Genomic DNA, 20,308 nt, shown 5'->3' on the forward strand with positions numbered 1-20,308 from the left:
ACAAATCAAGCTGGAACGCGTTCATATCTCTTAATTGAAAATCAGATGCGGAATACTCCCGCTACATTGCTCTCCGGGTCATGTTTTCATACTCCTTTGAGAACTGCTTGACATGTCGGTCAAATGAACTACTGCCCTTACACATCAACACCGCTTAAAAATCACACTGAGTTTCATAAAACAGGGAATTATGTTTCCGAACTTGAAGATTGCAGACTCCACTTCATAATGATCCTGCTTCCTGTGCATAATTAAAAGCCCTCCAGATATCACATAAATTCAAATGAATTCACGTGCCATTTCAGGAAAGAGGACGTCCGTCCCCCCCCCTTCCCCTCCCATGAAGGGTTCTATGGTGCGTTGCGTGTTCTAGCCCATCATTGCGAGGGCGTGCATTCTATAGTACAAACTGCAATACATGGTCTTCCCATCCTGTAATATATCTAAAACAGAGAGATCATTATAATGGACACTGGTCAGAGCACTGAAATGAGTTTAAAACTGATTAGACATTTTAAAATCTCTCTCTCTCTCTCTCTCTCTCTCTCTCTCTCTCTCTCTCTCTCTCTCTCTCTCTCTCTCTCTCTCTCTATATATATATATATATATATATACATACTACAACATCACCAGAGCTCAATTTGGAAAGAAAACAACACCAAACCAGTGACAAACACCCACAGCAGAATGCAAATGCACATTATTTTTGGATGCGGTAATTAGTATTTAATTCGCCTTAACGTTTATTTTGTTATCAGACGACCCTCAAGTGAAATGCCATGATAATACCATCATGCAGGTCCACAAAGGATCACATTCTTAAAATACTTAAGCCCCAGAATGGGTCTGCTATTGGATTACGAGGGAAAGCGCATTCCAAAGCGCAGTTACTGGAACCCCTCTGTGCATCTCGCTGCATTTCCTCCGAGCGATAAGTGGGGCGTAACGTCTCGGCGTAAAAGGCTTTTACGCAATTCTAAGGTCAACTCCTGTTCATTGGCTACCAGAATAGAAATAGGTGGATCGCGGGCTGCCACCCGACACTGCTGAAAGGATAAATCCCGGGTACGCTGAAGCCAGACCACAGGGGCTGTGGACTGGATGAGCGAGTGAAAGTGAAAAGCGCTTTATCTACAGAGAAAAAAACACTACAACATCGGACAGGCGCGAATCTCCTATACTTCGGACATTCCCGATAAAGCAAACTATACAACTGGAATTCCGTTTGCATGTACACAGTGTTGGATTCATACTGTACATGTATATATCTATCTACAGAGAGAGCGGTTTTCATTCACATTAAGATCATACTCTTGCACCGTGGCACAGACCGATGCCTCTAACGAACATGTCAAACAATTTCTTACTTGCGCCCATTCCAGAATCGCCGGACTATATTATCAACCGGGATATCAAAATCGCAGTGCTGGGCTCTGGGGGAGTAGGAAAAACAGGTAAGCCTTATTATTATTATTATTATTATTATTATTATTATTATTATTATTATTATTATTATTATATGGAAATAATGGACGGTAATGTGCAGCATTTTAAGGTTTTCTGAACTCAAATGCATGCAGATAGGAATAAAGTGTGAACTATATGGGGGCCGTTTGCACCCAGGCTGTCAATAAGAATGTAGCATCAAATCCATTACACTAAAACAACAGTAATCAAGTGTCAATAACGCACTGAACTAACTTCACTTTACATCACTAGACCTGCGGATATGGATTCATAGTGTTGCCTGGTGTCTGTTTAACTCTAACTTGCCGCCCACTGGTTTAATTCAATGACGATTATCAATTAGGTCAAGGCAGTGCTATAGGTGCCGATAACAAGCTAGCTAGATAGATGGGTGATCATTGTTAAAAGGGTTTTCTCAGATGCAGTTTGACGCCAGTACATTCACAACAGTGCTGTCTATTTCATAGTATTACAGAGAAATCTGTAATTACGTACAGTATTACGTCAAATCAAACCCAACTCAGTCCACAACATTCATTGTCATCTGTGCTTCTTCTCAGCTATGATTGTGCGATTCCTTACCAAGAGGTTTATCGGGGATTACGAGTCTAACACAGGTGTGTATTAATCACTTTACACATGATGTGGGTTATCGTAGATGCATGGTGGTAGAACAAGAGTGTCCCATATATCATCCCACCCTAACTCGTCTATGTTATTATTATTATTATTATTATTATTATTATTATTATTATTATTACAGGTAACCTGTATTCAAGACTCGTTCAGCTTGAAGGAGATCAGCTTTCAATTCAAATACAAGACACGCCTTGCATCCAAGTAAGTATCTTTTATTTAGGAGATTTCCTATGCTGAGTCCTGATGTATTAATGCAGAAGTTGGCAGACGCTTGTGTAATGTAAACTATAATTCAGGATTACACGGTTGTGGGCTAGGTTTACATTTTACGCATAGATAAATGTTTGAAATATAAACGGTGCAGACAATGCGAAACTCTTTAAAGAATGGTATCTGTGATCGCGCTATGCTGTATCCAAACTCACACCTGAGTGTCTCTGTGTACGATGGGAAACACCGTGACCCTGCCTACCTGTGTAAGACGGTTTGTAACACTTTTTCCTCAGGTTAACGGGGAAGGGGTTCGACTCCCAGACCTCGCCTCCCGGTGTATCCACTGGGCAGACGGGTTCATCCTGGTCTATTCTATCACAGAGTACTGCAGCCACAAAGCCATCCATTCGCTGCACCAGCACATTCGCAAAGCGCACCCGGATACCAAGCCGCCAGTGTTCATCGTCGGCAACAAGAGCGACCTTCTCCACGCCAGGCAGGTCCAGACGAGCGAAGGGATCCAGCTGGCCAACGAGCTGGGCGCAGTGTTCCTGGAAATCTCCACCAGCGAGAACTATGAGGACGTCAGCGATGTGTTTCAGCATCTCTGCAAAGAGGTCAGCAAGCTACACTCGCAATACATCAACGGCGAGAAGCGAAGAGCCTCCCTCATCCCCCGGCCAAAATCACCCAACATGCAAGACCTCAAACGGCGCTTTAAACAGGCGCTCTCCTCCAAAGCGAAATAAATAATAATAATAAAAAAAAAAAACAAACAGCAAAAACAAAACTCGGCTACTTCTACTTCGTGAGAGCAACATGTTTAATTCTGATTTATTATTATTATTATTATTATTATTATTATTATTATTATTATTATTATTATAACATCTGTAAGAAATTAGCAAACATTTAATAATAATAACGCGAAGGCATTGTGTATTGAGAGGTGACGGTAGTGGGGTGTGGCTACATTGCAATGCGTGCGTATTGAGCGCTTCTTGTTTTATTTGAATAATTGCACTGGCCTCTCGCATATTGATGAGGTTGCCGTAGTTCTGAGCGGCTCTGGATCGCGATGATGGCAAACACCATACAGAACTTAGGAGAACAAACACACTGCCTGGTCTAGTGAGTACTATAGAACAACCTATAGAGTCTGCTAAAACACCAGAGCAACGCAGTACTATACAACACACCAGTCAACAACAGCTTTACCCATTCTAACTATATTTATATACTGCAGTAAAATAATCATAATCATAATAATAATGTAAGTAGGTTGAAGCTACCCTCTCTTTAATGTTTCCATTAGATTTATCGGAGCTATTGGCGAGGACTAGTTAATTCATTTGTTTTCATTAGTAAGGACAATTCAACACAGTAAGCAGGAAAAACCTGAATACTGGAAACAGACAACGTTTTTGTTAATTACTGTAGATCGCATTATGCATATGTTTTAATATGCTGTTTTTTTATTATATCAACTATTTTTTGCAGTAAAATGTATATCATGCTTGAATGTAAAACTGGTTTTATATTAAAAAAAAAAACACCTTTCTCAAGAAATTTGAGAGTTATTATCTTTAATAAACGTGTTTGTTTATTTCTTTTTTCTTTTTGAGGATGACTTCGCTTATAAATGGTTTTTTAAATATAAAAAAAAGATCCATCTTCCAGTGAGTCAGTGTGTGACCCTGGAACAAAGTAAACCCGAGAGATGCGCTCCTCCCCCGATCAAACTCACTCACTGTGTGGTAATTACTGATTAAGAGGATCTGACAGCCCCTTTGCTTTTTGCCTCATTAACTCATTCAAACGAAAGCTTTTCAAATGACATTTAAACAGGAATAATAATACAGATGACTAGACCATCATTTGAGTTAAAAAATGCATCATTTAAAAGAAATCCTTTCGCTAAACACATTGAAATGGGTATAGTGAACCACTAAGAAGAAATAGTTCTATATAGAACCTTTAAGTTCTTTGGCGTGCTTCATATATAGAACCCTAAAAGGGTATATATAGAACCATTTTAGAGGGTTCTTTTGAAAGAACCCCATATGGTTCCTTACATTGAACCCAAAGTGTTCTAAATAGAACCATCAAGGGTTCATTACAGAACTCATATCAAGGCAGGATTAAGGGCACCTTTTTATTTCCGACTGTCGAGCAGCGCTTTTGTGGCGGTGTTTTAACTTTCCGACTGTTTTTCGTGTTCCGATCAAAAATCTAAAATGGTCAAGAAGGATGACAACAGTATGAGAGATGTTATGCAAATTAAGTGGGTACCTAATTTACATAAATCAAAAATCAAAAGGGTTGAGGTGGTCGGATTTATTTATTTATTTATGTATGTATTTATTTATTTACTTCATGTATTTATTTATTTACTTCATGTATATAGCGCCTTTCATACCATGGTATCTCAAAGCGCTTGGGAGCATTAAAAGAAAACACACTTTCTCATCTCCTTTTCAATTTCACCATTGGGAGGCACAATCGTCCAGCGTTAGCCGACCTCAAAGAGCACAGCAGTGTATATGAGGGCAGAATCTCTCTTGGGTACTCTGGTGCTAAGCCATTTAGTGCGTTATATGTCAAATACATTGGAAGGCAGTGCAATGAGGCCAACACCCGGAGTTACTTTTGTTAATCAGGTCCAGTGAGAGTACTGTCCGTCTGAAATGGTCCCGCCTGTTTGAAAGAGTGCTAAGGAGGAGGAGGAGGAGGAGGAGGAGGAGGAGGGGGGGGGGGGGGGGGGGGGGTTATTTCAAACAGGCTCCGTGCTAAAATAAATGCCCGTATGGAAACGTACATGGCGCCGAAGCTCTACCGCACAGGTGTATCGGGAAGCGCCTCTTTGGGTTACAGAAGAGCAAGCGCCTGGACATAAAGCCACGATATTGTATTTATGTGACGAGATTAAAGGGATTTAGAACCTGCATTGCCAGCATTACTCACAGCTTTGTCATTCTTTAGCACCGCTTGTTTATATTATATCCTATTCAAGTGTTATTCATTTCCATAAAGTGCAGCCGGGTTCAGACACTCTCTGACGTCACCCCTTTTCTTGATCTCTTTGTGCCCATGTTCTTGCTTTATTATTGTGTTCTATTAAAGGTATCTTCTCTTCTTTCGCCCTATTTCCTGAAACACACGCCTGTTTTGTTTTTCTACCATTCAACCCCACCTGTCCATTGACTGAAATCCTGAAACGACGCGAAAACTGTCATTTGCTTCGTTAACATAGAGGTTTCTCATTTAAATAGTGAATGGTTATTCCGCCATCTTTATGTAAATTGCACCCATTCCAGCACAGCACAGTGCAACCAGCACAGTGGAAGCAGGGACAAGCAACACGCATTGTAAAGACTAGCGAGCTAGGGGGGTAAACGAGTAATATAACCCATTGCTGTTTCATAAAGCATTGCTGCAGTATAGTTCAAAAGAACCCGCGTCTGCAGCAGTCAGCGATTCTCAGATGACAGGAAGGAGGCTTTGCCCTGATCAATCAGCGCTCTGCCCTGACCTCCCTGCCAGCAGTGCACAGCCAGTGCCAGTGCTTTCCCACGTGTCAGCTCTGCTGTATAAACAGTCACAGGCACACATTCCAGGCTGCATTTTAAACAACGAAAGGCTCCAACCCTGCTTCAAGAGATCAGCATTATTCCTCAGGCATGTTTTTATATAAGCAAAACTGCTTTTAGCACCAACTCAAAACAGAGTGCTGTGCTATTGCCATAATCGCTTTCCATTATTGTCTCATAATAGGACATCCAAATATATATGTGTGGCTTTGTTTCTGTGTGGGTGTTACTAGCCAATGCTAAACGAAACCTAAAAAAAAGTCTAATTGTCATCATTCTCTTTTAGAACTGATCTGAAGAACACACCCGCTCCGTGTGTCTGACAAGCCTGTGGTTTCAAGCCTTCAGCGAGTGGGAGCGCGCGTCACAGACACCCCTGCCACTCTCAACGCTGACTCCCAACCCCCAATGAACAGCCTGTCACACTGCAGCTTGGACAAGGGCTGTCAGCTCTCATGACAAACTCACTAGAATGAAATATCTCTGAAGAACAGACCATTGTTATGATGTTCTTCTTTTCATTGCATGTCTTTCTTGATGAATCACTCATACACTATTGTGGTGGCAACTTGCTTTCTTATATAAGCACTGGGGGTGGGTGCACTGATCCCTTCTGTCTGTCTCTCAAAGAATGAACATTCCTGTGCAAGGTGAGAAAAGGATGCATTCACCCGAGTATCTGAATTACCAGAACACTAAATATATATAGATTTTTTCATTTTTAATTTAATTTGTTTTTCCTTGTTTTTGCTACCCTATAGGAAATGTCCAAGCCTCTTTTCACCTGCTGAACCTAAGCAAGGAATTCTGCTGCGTTGCTGTGGAGTGTTGCATCATAGTGACTCCGGATCTTGCAGGGGGACAGGTTGAATGCTACCCTCTGGTGTACCAGCTGCACTTAGAGAGGAGACACCTTTCTAAAAGCGATACTCAGGCCCCAAGTGGGCAAACTGGTGTGTTTTAAAAAGCTCCCAAGGTGTGATGACTGAAGCACAAAATGATACAAATTGAATCTAAACAACAAAAAGAAATATTTAACACCCCCCCTCCTCTAAAGCTACCCTTTAACACCTGCGTTTATTGTATTTATTGTGAGTTGTTGTCCTCACAAGATTAATGCTTCACTTTTAACTTACTAAACAAATACATTCATATAGGTATGGGAGCTACTGCATATGTATGTATGTTTTCGAGATAGATGCACTGTACATGTTGACTGCAGCCTGTTGCCATGGTTTCGGGGCCTGTATATCTCAGGCTATGTGGAGAGCTTCCCGTTATTGATTGTAATGACTCCGAGCTCTCCTTCCTTGCTGACAGTTGTCTGCTTGATGCAAGAGTTACCGGGAGCAGTGAGATTTGACAAACGTGAAATGTAGCTGTATGTGGTTTATGATTAAACAACACGCTTTTAATCTCAAAATGTAAAATATACTGGAATATACAGTAGTAACACACTACAGTTTCAGTAATTCCAGTCCAAGTCTTTGTTCCAACCACATCCTTAGCTATTAAAATGAACTAATTAAACCATTGACCGGGTCCTAATAACTTTATCAATTCATTCTACCTTTCAAACCTGCAATGGACCGGAGTTTTTCTACTCCTGTTCTACAGTATATGGACCTACTTTACTGGTAAAAAAATAAAAATAAATAAAGTCTAGCAACGGCTTCAGAATAATTGTGGATCTCAAATGTGAACGGGCTCGAGTCACAAGGCTGTGTGTGTGATGAGCCCGACGATACAACGTAACAACCAGGAAGAAACCACTAATCAAGCACAAGCCGGCAGGGTCCCTGTGGGTCCGGCTACACTGTTTTCCACGTGGAAAGGGAACCAGTTAAGAGGTGCGCAAACCTGCTATTAATAATCCAGTGACCGTCACATCAACAGCACAGCAGCACATAGTAGCGCTCAGCATCAAACCCAATACGAACTTCAAGCAGCGTTCTGGTTTGCTATACAAAGGCATGTGTATCTGCCCTCGTCATATAGAGATGCAAACTATTTTTCATGTGTTTGTGCCACACTAGACAGCTTTAGGCACCAGGCAATCAGTGCTTCGTTTGTTGCATGCCTGGCCGTGCCTGTTCTTTTACAGAATCTGATAGCGTTAGCTTACGCTAGTTCTTTTCAAGAGGCCTAAGAGTGCTGAAAGATTTCTGCTTGCACAATGCAAGACATGGGGATGATTCAATACAGAGGTAATATTTATTTTTAGCACACACACTAAGAAGGGCTTCATAGAGATGTTTTTATACAATGCTACTGAGTTAATGAAGACCTCACTGACTTCATTAGAATAGCCCCCTTTCAAGCCAGCGTTTAGTATTCCTAGGCAGGCAGTATTCCCTTTCTATTTGTATGACAATGCTGTGAATATAAACACCTGTCTCTTGTGATTAGGCATCCCTCCCACGCACAATGTGGGGAGCGGGGCTTCGCTTGTTTAAACAGTTACGCACACAAATGGGATTTGTATTTATTTTCTTAAGTGTGGAACATCATTAAAATAAGTTACCAAGTGTTGCAAATACTCACACCATAATCAAAAACTGCCAGATGTAATTGCTGGCCAATACAGAAGGCTATGGCAACATAAAAACAAAAAGATTTCAGCATCCCATTCAGATAGAAAACAGAATCACTAATCCAGGGAGCCACAGGCTGCTCTGCACACTCATACCAGGGGTCAGCACTGGGATCTTAACGGAGGAGGGGATCACCAATCCAGGGAGCCACAGGCTGCTGTGCACACTCATACCAGGGGTCAGCACTGGGATCTTAACGGAGGAGGGGATCACCAATCCAGGGAGCCACAGGCTGCTCTGCACACTCATACCAGGGGTCAGCACTGGGATCTTAACGGAGGAGGTGATCACCAATCCAGGGAGCCACACTCATACCAGGGGTCAGCACTGGGATCTTAACGGAGGAGGTGATCACCAATCCAGGGAGCCACAGGCTGCTCTGCACACTCATACCAGGGGATCACCAATCAGCACTGGGATCTTAACGGAGGAGTTGATCACCAATCCAGGGAGCCACAGGCTGCTCTGCACACTCATACCAGGGGTCAGCACTGGGATCTTAACGGAGGAGGTGATCACCAATCCAGGGAGCCACAGGCTGCTCTGCACACTCATACCAGGGGTCAGCACTGGGATCTTAACGGAGGAGGTGATCACCAATCCAGGGAGCCACAGGCTGCTCTGCACACTCATACCAGGGGTCAGCACTGGGATCTTAACGGAGGAGGTGATCACCAATCCAGGGAGCCACAGGCTGCTCTGCACACTCATACCAGGGGTCAGCACTGGAATCTTAACGGAGGAGGGGATCACCAATCCAGGGAGCCACAGGCTGCTCTGCACACTCATACCACGGGTATGGCAGCGATGGCAGCTGGTGACACTGAGGCAGGTGAGGAAAACAGTTACATACTGCATTACAGCACTCTGCTATCTACCTAACAACCAACAACCTGCCTGGATCAGGGTGCCTCTCTGGGGCATGGGTGATGGTAGCTCTTACAGATCTGGCTGCTGGTCCTGTATCTCAAGGACTGCAGGGAATCCTGACTGTGCAGATAATGTTATCCTGAGCTGTGAATGACTTGTGTGTATCAGGAATAATCTGTCACTCCGGATCACATCTTATAACGAGAAGCCTGGGACCCACAAGCACAGGGGCCTTGTACTCTGAATGTGTCCGTGTGTATGATATGGTGCAGAAGAATTCTGAACAGCTCAGGTTGGGAAACAAGACCCAGCTATTATCTCTCTCATCTCAGCATTTTGGGACATATTCATAAAGCAGGAGTTTGAAGGAATAACTTGAAGCTGGAGACACACAGCAGCGTGTAAAGAGGAGTTTGAAGGGCTCCTTGCTGTTAAAGATTACAGGTATCTCTGAAGGCCATCTATTCCTGGATCTCTAAACAATGCAGAGAGATTGGGATTCTGGGTGTGCTTGCTGAGATATGCAGGATGTGGAGATAACGCTTCAGAATCAGAGTCTCATCAGTCTGATTCCATCTCGACTCAGGCTCAGTCTTGCAATTGCACAAAAGAAAAGGAGAAATGCCATGTCATTAATAATTTGTTTAGAAACGCATGCCTGCAAACTCCAGAACACTATGTGCATTGCCGCAATGTTTCACTGAAGCGTGTGAGTCTCATTGTCTGTAAAACACCTTCCAATACCCCTGGTGTAGAAAGTGTGTGTGCGTGTCGGTGTGAGAATGAGGCTGCAGGCTCGCTTCTCTTTTAATAAGTACAATTTAAGAGTCAAATTATAGACATCTAATAAATCATGCAACTGTTTAAGAGCTGAAAACAATTAGAAAGGTCTAATTAAGCAAATGATTAGTTCAATTAATGGTTTAGTTCAGTGATTGAGACCACAGACACAGGGGGTCCCACAGGACCGGGTTTGAGAAGCCCAGGTGGAGCAGAGATAAAGACAGTGTTGTCTCGGAGTTGGTTATATTCAGTTTGGTGATTGGGGGTGTTTAAAAGAACACAAATCTCTGGTATCACAGCAGCCCCTCCCCTGATTTCCTCTTACAGGAACTAGACTCAACCTTGCTGTAATGCAGCTTCTCCACGTGTCTCCATAGGCAGTAAAGGGTGAGAAGTATTTTATCTGCCATAGGATATTAGCACCACCTGCTGGTTTTAAGAGGCACCTCTCCAAACCTGAAAAAGAAACGACACTGCAGGCAAGCGCTCCCATTTTTACTCGTTTGCTTGAATTCATATTTTGTTTTACAGATTGATACATTGTGTAAACACATAGAAAAGGTTTTTACATTAATATGAATGGCGCACACACTTTGTTCGATTAACAAATGAAAAAAGGAGAAATCATTAACAGTAAAGATACATTTGACATTGAAACTTACCCGCTGCCAAACTGCAATTACAAATGCAATGCGAATTGGAGGAAAAGCAAATGAAAAACACCACAGTGGAAAAATTCAGAATGGTTTGCTTCAATTGTTTATGCTAATATAAAAAAACAAAAAAACAAAAACAAATCCAACCGTTTGTTGTAGTAACTGCTGTTGAGAGGTTGGGTGGAAATGCATGTGTACTGCTTTCATACTGCACACTGCATAGCCAGCTGCTATACAAAACCCCAGTCATGTTTAAAGCAGTGCTCTTCATTCATTCCTTTATACAGATCAGTGCAGCCTTGAGAAAGTTACAGTCAATCTGAATGGTTTTGTTTTTTTCTTAAACCAACACAACCATCTCTTCAACCAGCATTGCAGTCTGTGGAACCAGCATGGCCAACTGAAAACCAGTACTGGAACTGGAAACGCACCCTAATATACTGGGGCCTGGGCACCGCCCATTACTAACTGCAGAGAATCAGGGCGCATCGCAGACAAACAGCGAGACTGACAAGGCCCTGGCGCTGCGATCCACAGGGGGTTATGGGTAATACCTGGAAGAAAGGCTGGCCTGCCCAGGTACAGTGAACCCTGGGATACCTCCTTCGTGTCAAGGATCGACTGTAGAGCCTGTAAGCAGTAATGTATATAAATCCACAAATGTTTAATTGAGTTTAATTCTTTAACTCAAGTTTTGTTCTCACAGTGTTGCTTTTTATTGCTGTTGAAATCTGTGAAAGTTTCTGAAGATTTGGATGAAGTGTGTTTGGTGAAGCTCTGGCTATGCTCACTGCGGTAGAAAGCAAAGGAAGTTTAAAAGCTCAAAGCATGGCAATCACACACTGACCCAATCAGACAGCTTTCTCCTCCACACTCTCCTTCCTGACCGATCAAGTGTGACACAACAAAGGATCATGGGAATACAAATTATGAACAACAGCTTCTTCGAAGTTTATTTCAAAAGTATTTTAGACTCCCTGCGTACTGTATTCTTCAATGACTGCAAATCTAATAGAGTTCACTTCAGGACTGCATTTCCGATGTCAAGTCAGGAATGACGAATCTATGATCTGGTTGTTCCAGGTTCCGTCACTAGAGGGCAGCATACACCAGTGCATCCAGCGAGGGAGCAGGAGGCTTTCTGCCACAAACTCTTTCTTTCTTTCTTTCTTTCTTTCTTTCTTTCTTTCTTTCTTTCTTCCTTTCTTTCTTTCTTTCTTTCTTTCTTTCTTTCTTTCTTTCTTTCTTTCTTTCTATCTATCAAAGACCACCTTACATGTGCATTTTACTGTGTACCCTTTGAATAAGCCACTACCAAATTCAATCAAAACCTGCAGTGCTGTAGAACCCTCGCTGCTATCCTGTTACATGACGTCATTCGAACCTGCCACACCCACGTATAAGAAAAGGTCACGTCGTGAATATGGGTTAAAGTTCAACACGTTTATTAAACTGAAACAACAAATATAAGCAACCTTGGCAAGCTGTTATTACTGATTAGTGACACAGAACAAGAGGATTAAAACCGAGCGACCGTGCTGCCTTAACAGATATTGAACAGATATCACTGCACAGCTACAGCTGCAGCAGCACCGCCTTCATTTCACTCAGGGTTACAGAGGTCGGGGTGGGACTGCGTGTTCAATCAACTGATACACTGCCCACAGTCATGATGTACACAGTGATAGCTAGAGAAAGGATCATTCATGGATCCAATCAAAGAAAGAAAGAAAGACAGACAGAAAGAAAGACAGAAAGAAAGAAAGAAAGAAAGAAAGAAAGAAAGAAAGACAGAAAGACAGACAGAAAGAAAGAAAGAAAGACAGAAAGAAAGAAAAAGTAGTATCAGGTTGGAAATGGTCCCCCTGTTATCTAATGTGTTCTTATTGTTTCGATCCACTTTGTAGATCAATGTTCTGTTTCAGTCCTCACATCCTGTGATTATTGAACACACCAGGGTGTAACGATTAACCTGTCCCCCCTACAACACTGTGCACACAATGTAAGACATTCGTCAGTAAGTACAGCGCCAGTGTGGTATTATCACTGGGTGTTGCAGGGAAACAGGTTAATGGGTAATGGACAGCAGACATGCTTGAGAATTGCATTGGCAGCTCGCTCCTTATCGATGTTTGTGTTCCTCCTGCTTCTAAATAATGCTGAATTGTCAAGTTAATACCAGGCAAACATTTGCTCTTCCCAACCCCAGCGCAGTACTTTACACAATATTTGCCCAAATTAAAGTTCGTTTGCTCTGCACACTGTGCTTGCATTACTCAGGCAGGCTGCTGATACCAGGCAGATGTCGATGTCGAGCTGAAGGAAAGATCCTTGTTTGCTCAGCCCTGTGTCAGCAAACACGGCCCTCTCCACAAGCCACTCACCTGTTCTGTATGCAGCTAATAGGAGAGCTCCTGACCCTGCCAAACAGATCATCCATCCGGGACTCGCAACAACAAATCAGTGCCCGAAAACAGCGCCAGGCGAGCACTTTAGTCACGCCAATTAATCAAGGCAGGCAAATTGATTTTGCCTCTTCAGAAACAAATAAACAGATAAAACGAACCCTGCACCGCATGGTCAAAGCGGTAGGAGAACACGCCATTCTTGTTTATCTGAAGCCAGTCATAAATTAGCAGGCCATCGCGCTTGTCAATATATGTGTTCAGCAGCAGCCTAGATGAGCGACTGAGAGCCAGGGGCTTGTCTCTTCACACGCCTTGTGCAATGGAGGTTCCTATACGGTGTAAACCCCACTGACCCAAGTGAAGTGAATGTGCGTGTCTTCTCCTTAATGCTATGAGATCAGGCCTGTCTGTGTATCAAATATATCTGGTTTCCATGCCCCACTCAACCCGGGTTGAAACCCTGCTGCCCCTGAAACTGCGTTTCCATGTTCATTTAGCTGACCCGCTCTGAAACTGGATGCCAATCCCAGCTGCTCTGAAACTGCGTTTCCATGTTCATTTAGCTGACCCGCACTGGATGCCAATCCCAGCTGCTCTGAAACTGCGTTTCCATGTTCATTTAGCTGACCCGCACTGGATGCCAATCCCAGCTGCTCTGAAACTGCGTTTCCATGTTCATTTAGCTGACCCGCACTGGATGCCAATCCCAGCTGCTCTGAAACTGCGTTTCCATGTTCATTTAGCTGACCCGCACTGGATGCCAATCCCAGCTGCTCTGAAACTGCGTTTCCATGTTCATTTAGCTGACCCGCACTGGATGCCAATCCCAGCTGCTCTGAAACTGCGTTTCCATGTTCATTTAGCTGACCCGCACTGGATGCCAATCCCAGCTGCTCTGAAACTGCGTTTCCATGTTCATTTAGCTGACCCGCACTGGATGCCAATCCCAGCTGCTCTGAAACTGCGTTTCCATGTTCATTTAGCTGACCCGCACTGGATGCCAATCCCAGCTGCTCTGAAACTGCGTTTCCATGTTCATTTAGCTGACCCGCACTGGATGCCAATCCCAGCTGCTCTGAAACTGCGTTTCCATGTTCATTTAGCTGACCCGCACTGGATGCCAATCCCAGCTGCTCTGAAACTGCGTTTCCATGTTCATTTAGCTGACCCGCACTGGATGCCAATCCCAGCTGCTCTGAAACTGCGTTTCCATGTTCATTTAGCTGACCCGCTACTGGATGCCAATCCCAGCTGCTCTGAAACTGCGTTTCCATGTTCATTTAGCTGACCCGCACTGGATGCCAATCCCAGCTGCTCTGAAACTGCGTTTCCATGTTCATTTAGCTGACCCGCACTGGATGCCAATCCCAGCTGCTCTGAAACTGCGTTTCCATGTTCATTTAGCTGACCCGCACTGGATGCCAATCCCAGCTGCTCTGAAAGCTGCTCTGCGTTTCCATGTTCATTTAGCTGACCCGCACTGGATGCCAATCCCAGCTGCTCTGAAACTGCGTTTCCATGTTCATTTAGCTGACCCGCACTGGATGCCAATCCCAGCTGCTCTGAAACTGCGTTTCCATGTTCATTTAGCTGACCCGCACTGGATGCCAATCCCAGCTGCTCTGAAACTGCGTTTCCATGTTCATTTAGCTGACCCGCACTGGATGCCAATCCCAGCTGCTCTGAAACTGCGTTTCCATGTTCATTTAGCTGACCCGCACTGGATGCCAATCCCAGCTGCTCTGAAACTGCGTTTCCATGTTCATTTAGCTGACCCGCACTGGATGCCAATCCCAGCTGCTCTGAAACTGCGTTTCCATGTTCATTTAGCTGACCCGCACTGGATGCCAATCCCAGCTGCTGCCTGAACCCGCACTGCCAATCCCAGCTGCTCTGAAACTGCGTTTCCATGTTCATTTAGCTGACCCGCACTGGATGCCAATCCCAGCTGCTCTGAAACTGCGTTTCCATGTTCATTTAGCTGACCCGCACTGGATGCCAATCCCAGCTGCTCTGAAACTGCGTTTCCATGTTCATTTAGCTGACCCGCACTGGATGCCAATCCCAGCTGCTCTGAAACTGCGTTTCCATGTTCATTTAGCTGACCCGCACTGGATGCCAATCCCAGCTGCTCTGATTTTTTTTGGACCCTTTCCCAAAGGGAGATGGGTGGATGTACGTCACAGCACTGACCAATCAAGTGATGAGTGGGCGTAAACATTTAATATTCTCGTATTGGGGTTTTTTTGTTACAAAAAGCTCTGAAGAATTGTTAGGATTATCAGAAGCAAAGCAATAGTGTCCATCCTTTGGGTTTTGTGAGCAAATGAATGCAACCTTAGCTGCAAGGCATGCTGGGAAAGCACCACCAACATCCCTTTAAAACTGAACTTGGGTACACTAGCAATGGGAGTTCAGGAGCAATGCGGGAGAATGCGGGAGAACCCGGATCAGCTCGGATTGGCGGTCAATCTGTGTTCATGGAAACAAGGTATCTGTGTATCCTATACAGTGGCCGTGTCCTGCATGAGGTCACTGGGAGGTTAAGTTCTTTCCATGCCATGTAATGCAGCTCTATTTGATTATTTAGCTTGCTAGTTATGGATTTACCAGCTTCGTAATTCGTGGCTTCCCATTTCCATCACTCGATAAAATAAATGACTGAAAGTCAAACAGATTTTATTGAAAAAAAAAAAACTGTTAGCGATCGATCAGAGTTTTGACACCCAATACAAAGCTAAATGTCTTTGCCCACCGTCTTCTGTTAATGAGTGCTAAAACACACCTCTCACGGTCTTAGGAAGGGTTGCCGTTGGTTACTGTACCCTTTGCAGTTTTCTTTACCACACTTTCCAATTCCAGCGCTTCAGATTCATTTTTTGGAAATGGCAAATCAAAGGCACAGACATCAATGCATAAGACACAGGTGATTTATCAGAAGTGTGCACTTCAACTTAATATTGAAGGGGTTCCTGCATTCGTTTACTGATCCATCACTTCCTTCAGCACTTTTACCACAGCATAGCCACAGTTATCTTTTATTAGCATTCGCTGCCAGCAACTTGAGAATCGAAACAGCATGCACACAGCAAATTCATTACAGTGCTGGCTGATCCTGTATCAGACAGCTGTACCAGCTGATTACCAGCGAGACAAATTTGATTTTAAAATTGCAATTTAAGACCTGCCCATGTGCTAGTTTTACAAAACAAGGTAAAACGACAGAGCAATCTAATTCAACATCTCTTGAGCACGCTCAAGTTTCACAGAATTCTAAAATTAAGATGTGTTAAAAAATATAGGAGTTATTTAAAGACTCCATTTGGAAATACACCTCCTATAGTCAGACAGCTCCTGGAGAAGGGGGAGCCATGACGGTTCAAACAGAGAAAAAATATATTATCACCCTGAAAGTCAAGGGACAGGCCGAGGCTAGAACTAGTGTTCACACAGTACTCTGCATTGCAGCTGTATTGAGGCCAGTCCACAGTGGCTGAATGGAAGGCCGTGGGTTGGGTTAGATATCCAGATGTGTGTACTACAGGGTTAGGGGAGGAGTACAGAGGAGCAATGAGATGGATCAATGAAGTCAAATGGTAAGAGAAAGAGGCAGGCAATCTGATTGCCATGTCATTGCCTTCTCATGTCACTGTCCTTATCAGATGAGGGCTTTGATGTGCTCCCAGTCTCAGCCCCTGTATATGAAAGGCTACAGAAGGAAGAGATGTAGGTAACCTAGGCCATATTCATTTCATTGGACTGGTTTCAATTTAATAAAAGATGCAGGCTGCAGTTAACACAGTCAATTCTCACATGTTGGAAGCACATGTGAGCTGGTCTCCTGTTGTACAGGAGTGTCTCATTTGGGGGGGGGGGGGGGGGGGGGAGGACTCTGAAGTGAAGCTGAACTCAAAGTGTGGAATGAGAAGACACTCTTACAGGGTCCTGAAAAGAAAAGAACACAATGCATAGTTGATGTGTGCTTAATTCAAAGCAGCCCAAATAGACACCTCCCAGCTGTATCTATGAGATCCACTGTAGTCTCAGCTGCATCTACACCCTGATCCCAAACTATACAGAAGCAATCTGCAGTAAAGCACAATGTGTTTGGATTTTGGAGTCCCTGTGAATATGGGAATACACAGCTATTGCATGAACCAGCTCATTTGGTGCCATCTCTGCTATTGCCTGCTTTCTTATCGGAGAGTGTTCTTTGTGAGGGCAGAACATGTTTAATATGTAGTAGAAGCTCTGAATGAATCTGTAACCAGGTGAATGAATGCAGAGCTCGCTGGCTGCTCTCCAGGACAGTCTAACGGTGTGATATCAGAACTCACTGATTAACAAAGCAATAGAGAGGCTGGAGGTGAGACTGATTTGTAACGCTGGTCAATCTGCAGCTCAGTCCCTAACCTCAGATTACAAGTCTTCATCTCGTTTATTAGATAAGGAGCGTGCTCAATAAGGATTAGGAACACTGAGAAGCCTCTATCTCTCTCCCCCTCTTTCAGCAATCTGTTTTAGTCAATGATATGCTGTCAGATATTTGGAACGCTCTCCCTATAGGGTCAAATGGGTTTGTTAGTCTGAATTTAGTGAAGCCCACATTATAAAAACACCATGCAATCTGGGGTACTGCTTTATTTTAAATTCCATTAATAACAATGTCATTACAAACAAACTAACAGTGTATTGCTGGACCCGTCCATTAACAATGAGCTCAGGGAAAGCAATCTTTAATTAGTGATGCCTTCAGCGCTTAGTGCTTTTATCCGCCCTGGATCTGTTCATGATCAATTCAGATTTTGTTGAGTTTTGAGTAATTGTTTAATTAAATAGCATACTTTTTTGTTGTTGTCCCCTTACATTTTCACACTGCCTGTAATTACTGAATTATTGTGGGCTTTTTTAATTGTATTTCTTGTTTATATCCTAGCCTCTATCTATAGCAGGTATCTAGCACCGAAGAGCAAGTCCAAGCACTGCGACTCTGAACACAGTATTAGTTGTAATAAGAACCCCCTGAATACTCGTTAGAAGGTAAGGGGGCTGGTTATGCCCATTTAGATTTCTGCAGTGGATTCTGGGTTCTGTTCATCCAATATGTTGTGTTTGTCGGCAAAATCCTGGCTTCACGTGCAATCCTACTCACCCTCTCGAAAAATACAGGTGGGGCCAGCAGAGTTGAAATGTCATCCTGTCACATGGTTTGAATGGCACGAGGAAGTGTGTTTAGTTAGGATTCTCCGGGCAAGAGCAAAACCAGGTAAAGAGATCTGAAGAGAAATGAGACTTACTCACTCAGAATGGGAGAGTCAAACCCCAGCGCTCTCAAACACTGCAAACACCACAAGAAGGTGAAACAAATACAACGGCATTGCAAGACACTTTCTCTTTAACACACATACACCACACCAAATGTGCTTCTATATTCAAATATAACCCAGCAGCTTGTTCAGTGTTTGCTAATTGCACAGAATGCATTGAATTGCTGAACGGCACGTCGTCCACAGTGCAAGCTGAACTCAGACCACACTTTAACAAGCCATGGCACGCCATTAACAAACCGTGGAACTTCGCCTAATTATCAAAGGAGAAGAAAAAAATACATCGCTTGATTAAGTGGCAAACTGATGAATTAAAACGGACTGCTTATTGTCTCGTCGTTGCTAAGGGACGACGGGAATCTAAACACTTCATAAAAAACTGACTGGCCGTTCTTATGCAAAAACAATCTTGCTTGTTAACAAACAGTAGGCCTATTGCGAAAAATGAATATAAAAAATGGTCTTTCCCGTTGAGTAGGGTCCGGTTTATATCGCATGTTTAATGCTGGCTGCTGATGTTTTATTATGGTTGAACTCGGGTGCTCTCACAATGAGAAGTAAAGTAAGCATTATGCGTGTGTACACCCCATTGCTTATTTTCCCTGTCCAAACGGCTTGTACGTCAGGATTTAAAAGGCCGTTTTGCTGAAGCACAAAGGAATATCTCAAGGAATGCGCTGTTTCAGCCTTTTAAAGACCGACACTAAGCAGAGTCCCAGAAACCCATTGGTACACGCCAAGCGCGATTGTCCACATTAATAACCATCAAGAGGTCAACTTTGTGTGTTAACATACAGGTGAACTCAATCCTGGGAAATTCAAGAATTTCTCAGCTGCTGTGTAAGAGTAGCGTCCCCCTTTGCTTGCCCTTAATGAGATTAGTCTCGCCTTGCTCCCTGCCTTTATCGCTCCGTCTACTTCCCATCTCTTTACTCTAATGCTAATGTGATTAGCCCTGTGCCTGTGGTCCGCACTGGGAGCTGCCGTCACAATGATCTCTGCTACCCCACTGAACCCCTTCCAGAGCCCAGCGTCTTGTGCTGGCAGGAACAAGGGGTATTGTAGCCGGGACTTCCCAGACACAAGAGGTTTTTACACACACACACACACACACACACCCTCATTTAAACGAGAAAACATGACTCCTCTTATTATTATTATTATTATTATTATTATTATTATTATTATTATAAACTCTCATAGTAACTGCTTTATTTTGTTCTAGTAAATATCAGTAAAGGTACTTTGATGGATGAATCTAGTGCCTACCTCACCACTGGTCTTGAGTTAAAGGCACAGCCACATGAGAGCGTGTTGAATTTCAGTCCGCTTTGCTGCACTAAATTGCATCAACTGCATCTTTCCAAATGTATTCCTCCCACCTGCATTATGACAGGTCTTTCCCATTTACATTATCAATGCAAATTATATAAGGTTCTGCAGCAAGCTAGTCCAATCTCATCTCAAACATCAGCTGATTGGGGCGTCACTGTTGGCAAGTGAACAAGAGGAAAACAAAGGCGAACACAATAGCATCTGGCAATGTTTCCATTTTGTAATTAAACACGTTTTTGCTTTGTTATGTTATGTTGGTCCCTTATGCTCCGAGTCGCACCTGAAGATCAGCGAAGGCTGCACTGTTGGCAGTTCCTAGAAGTCTACAATCAGGATCAGCGAGGGACTTTAGTTGCTCTGCTCCCTGCCTTTGGAACTCCTTCCTGAGTCAGATCAGGAACGCTGGCACTGTCAATATTCATACTT

The 20,308-nt window shown here is 43.4% G+C and overlaps 1 protein-coding gene and 1 long non-coding RNA gene across 3 annotated transcripts; one reads left to right on the forward strand and one right to left on the reverse strand.

Moving 5' to 3' along the window:
• The first annotated feature begins 1,045 nt into the window (after window positions 1–1,045).
• Window positions 1,046–3,760, forward strand: LOC121302561 (ras-like protein family member 11A). 2 transcript variants are annotated; one of them, XM_041232560.1, is made up of 4 exons: window positions 1,050–1,454; window positions 2,028–2,084; window positions 2,231–2,307; window positions 2,613–3,760. In XM_041232560.1, the coding sequence occupies exons 1-4, from the start codon at window positions 1,334–1,336 to the stop codon at window positions 3,066–3,068; spliced, it is 711 nt and encodes a 236-aa protein (XP_041088494.1). In that variant the 5' UTR covers window positions 1,050–1,333; the 3' UTR covers window positions 3,069–3,760. The 2 variants fall into 2 exon arrangements, with proteins under 2 accessions (XP_041088495.1, XP_041088494.1); XM_041232561.1 differs by lacking the exon at window positions 2,028–2,084 and having other exon boundaries at window positions 1,046–1,454.
• Window positions 3,761–17,094: 13,334 nt separating this feature from the next.
• Window positions 17,095–19,944, reverse strand: LOC121302560. The gene is made up of 3 exons (XR_005947713.1): window positions 19,817–19,944; window positions 18,373–18,496; window positions 17,095–17,165 (listed from the first exon to the last, which is right to left on the reverse strand). It is a non-coding gene; the product is annotated as an uncharacterized LOC121302560 (long non-coding RNA).
• Between the last annotated feature and the right edge of the window lie 364 nt (window positions 19,945–20,308).

Source organism: Polyodon spathula, chromosome 30 (genome assembly GCF_017654505.1).
Source record: "Polyodon spathula isolate WHYD16114869_AA chromosome 30, ASM1765450v1, whole genome shotgun sequence".
Lineage (NCBI taxonomy): Eukaryota > Metazoa > Chordata > Actinopteri > Acipenseriformes > Polyodontidae > Polyodon > Polyodon spathula.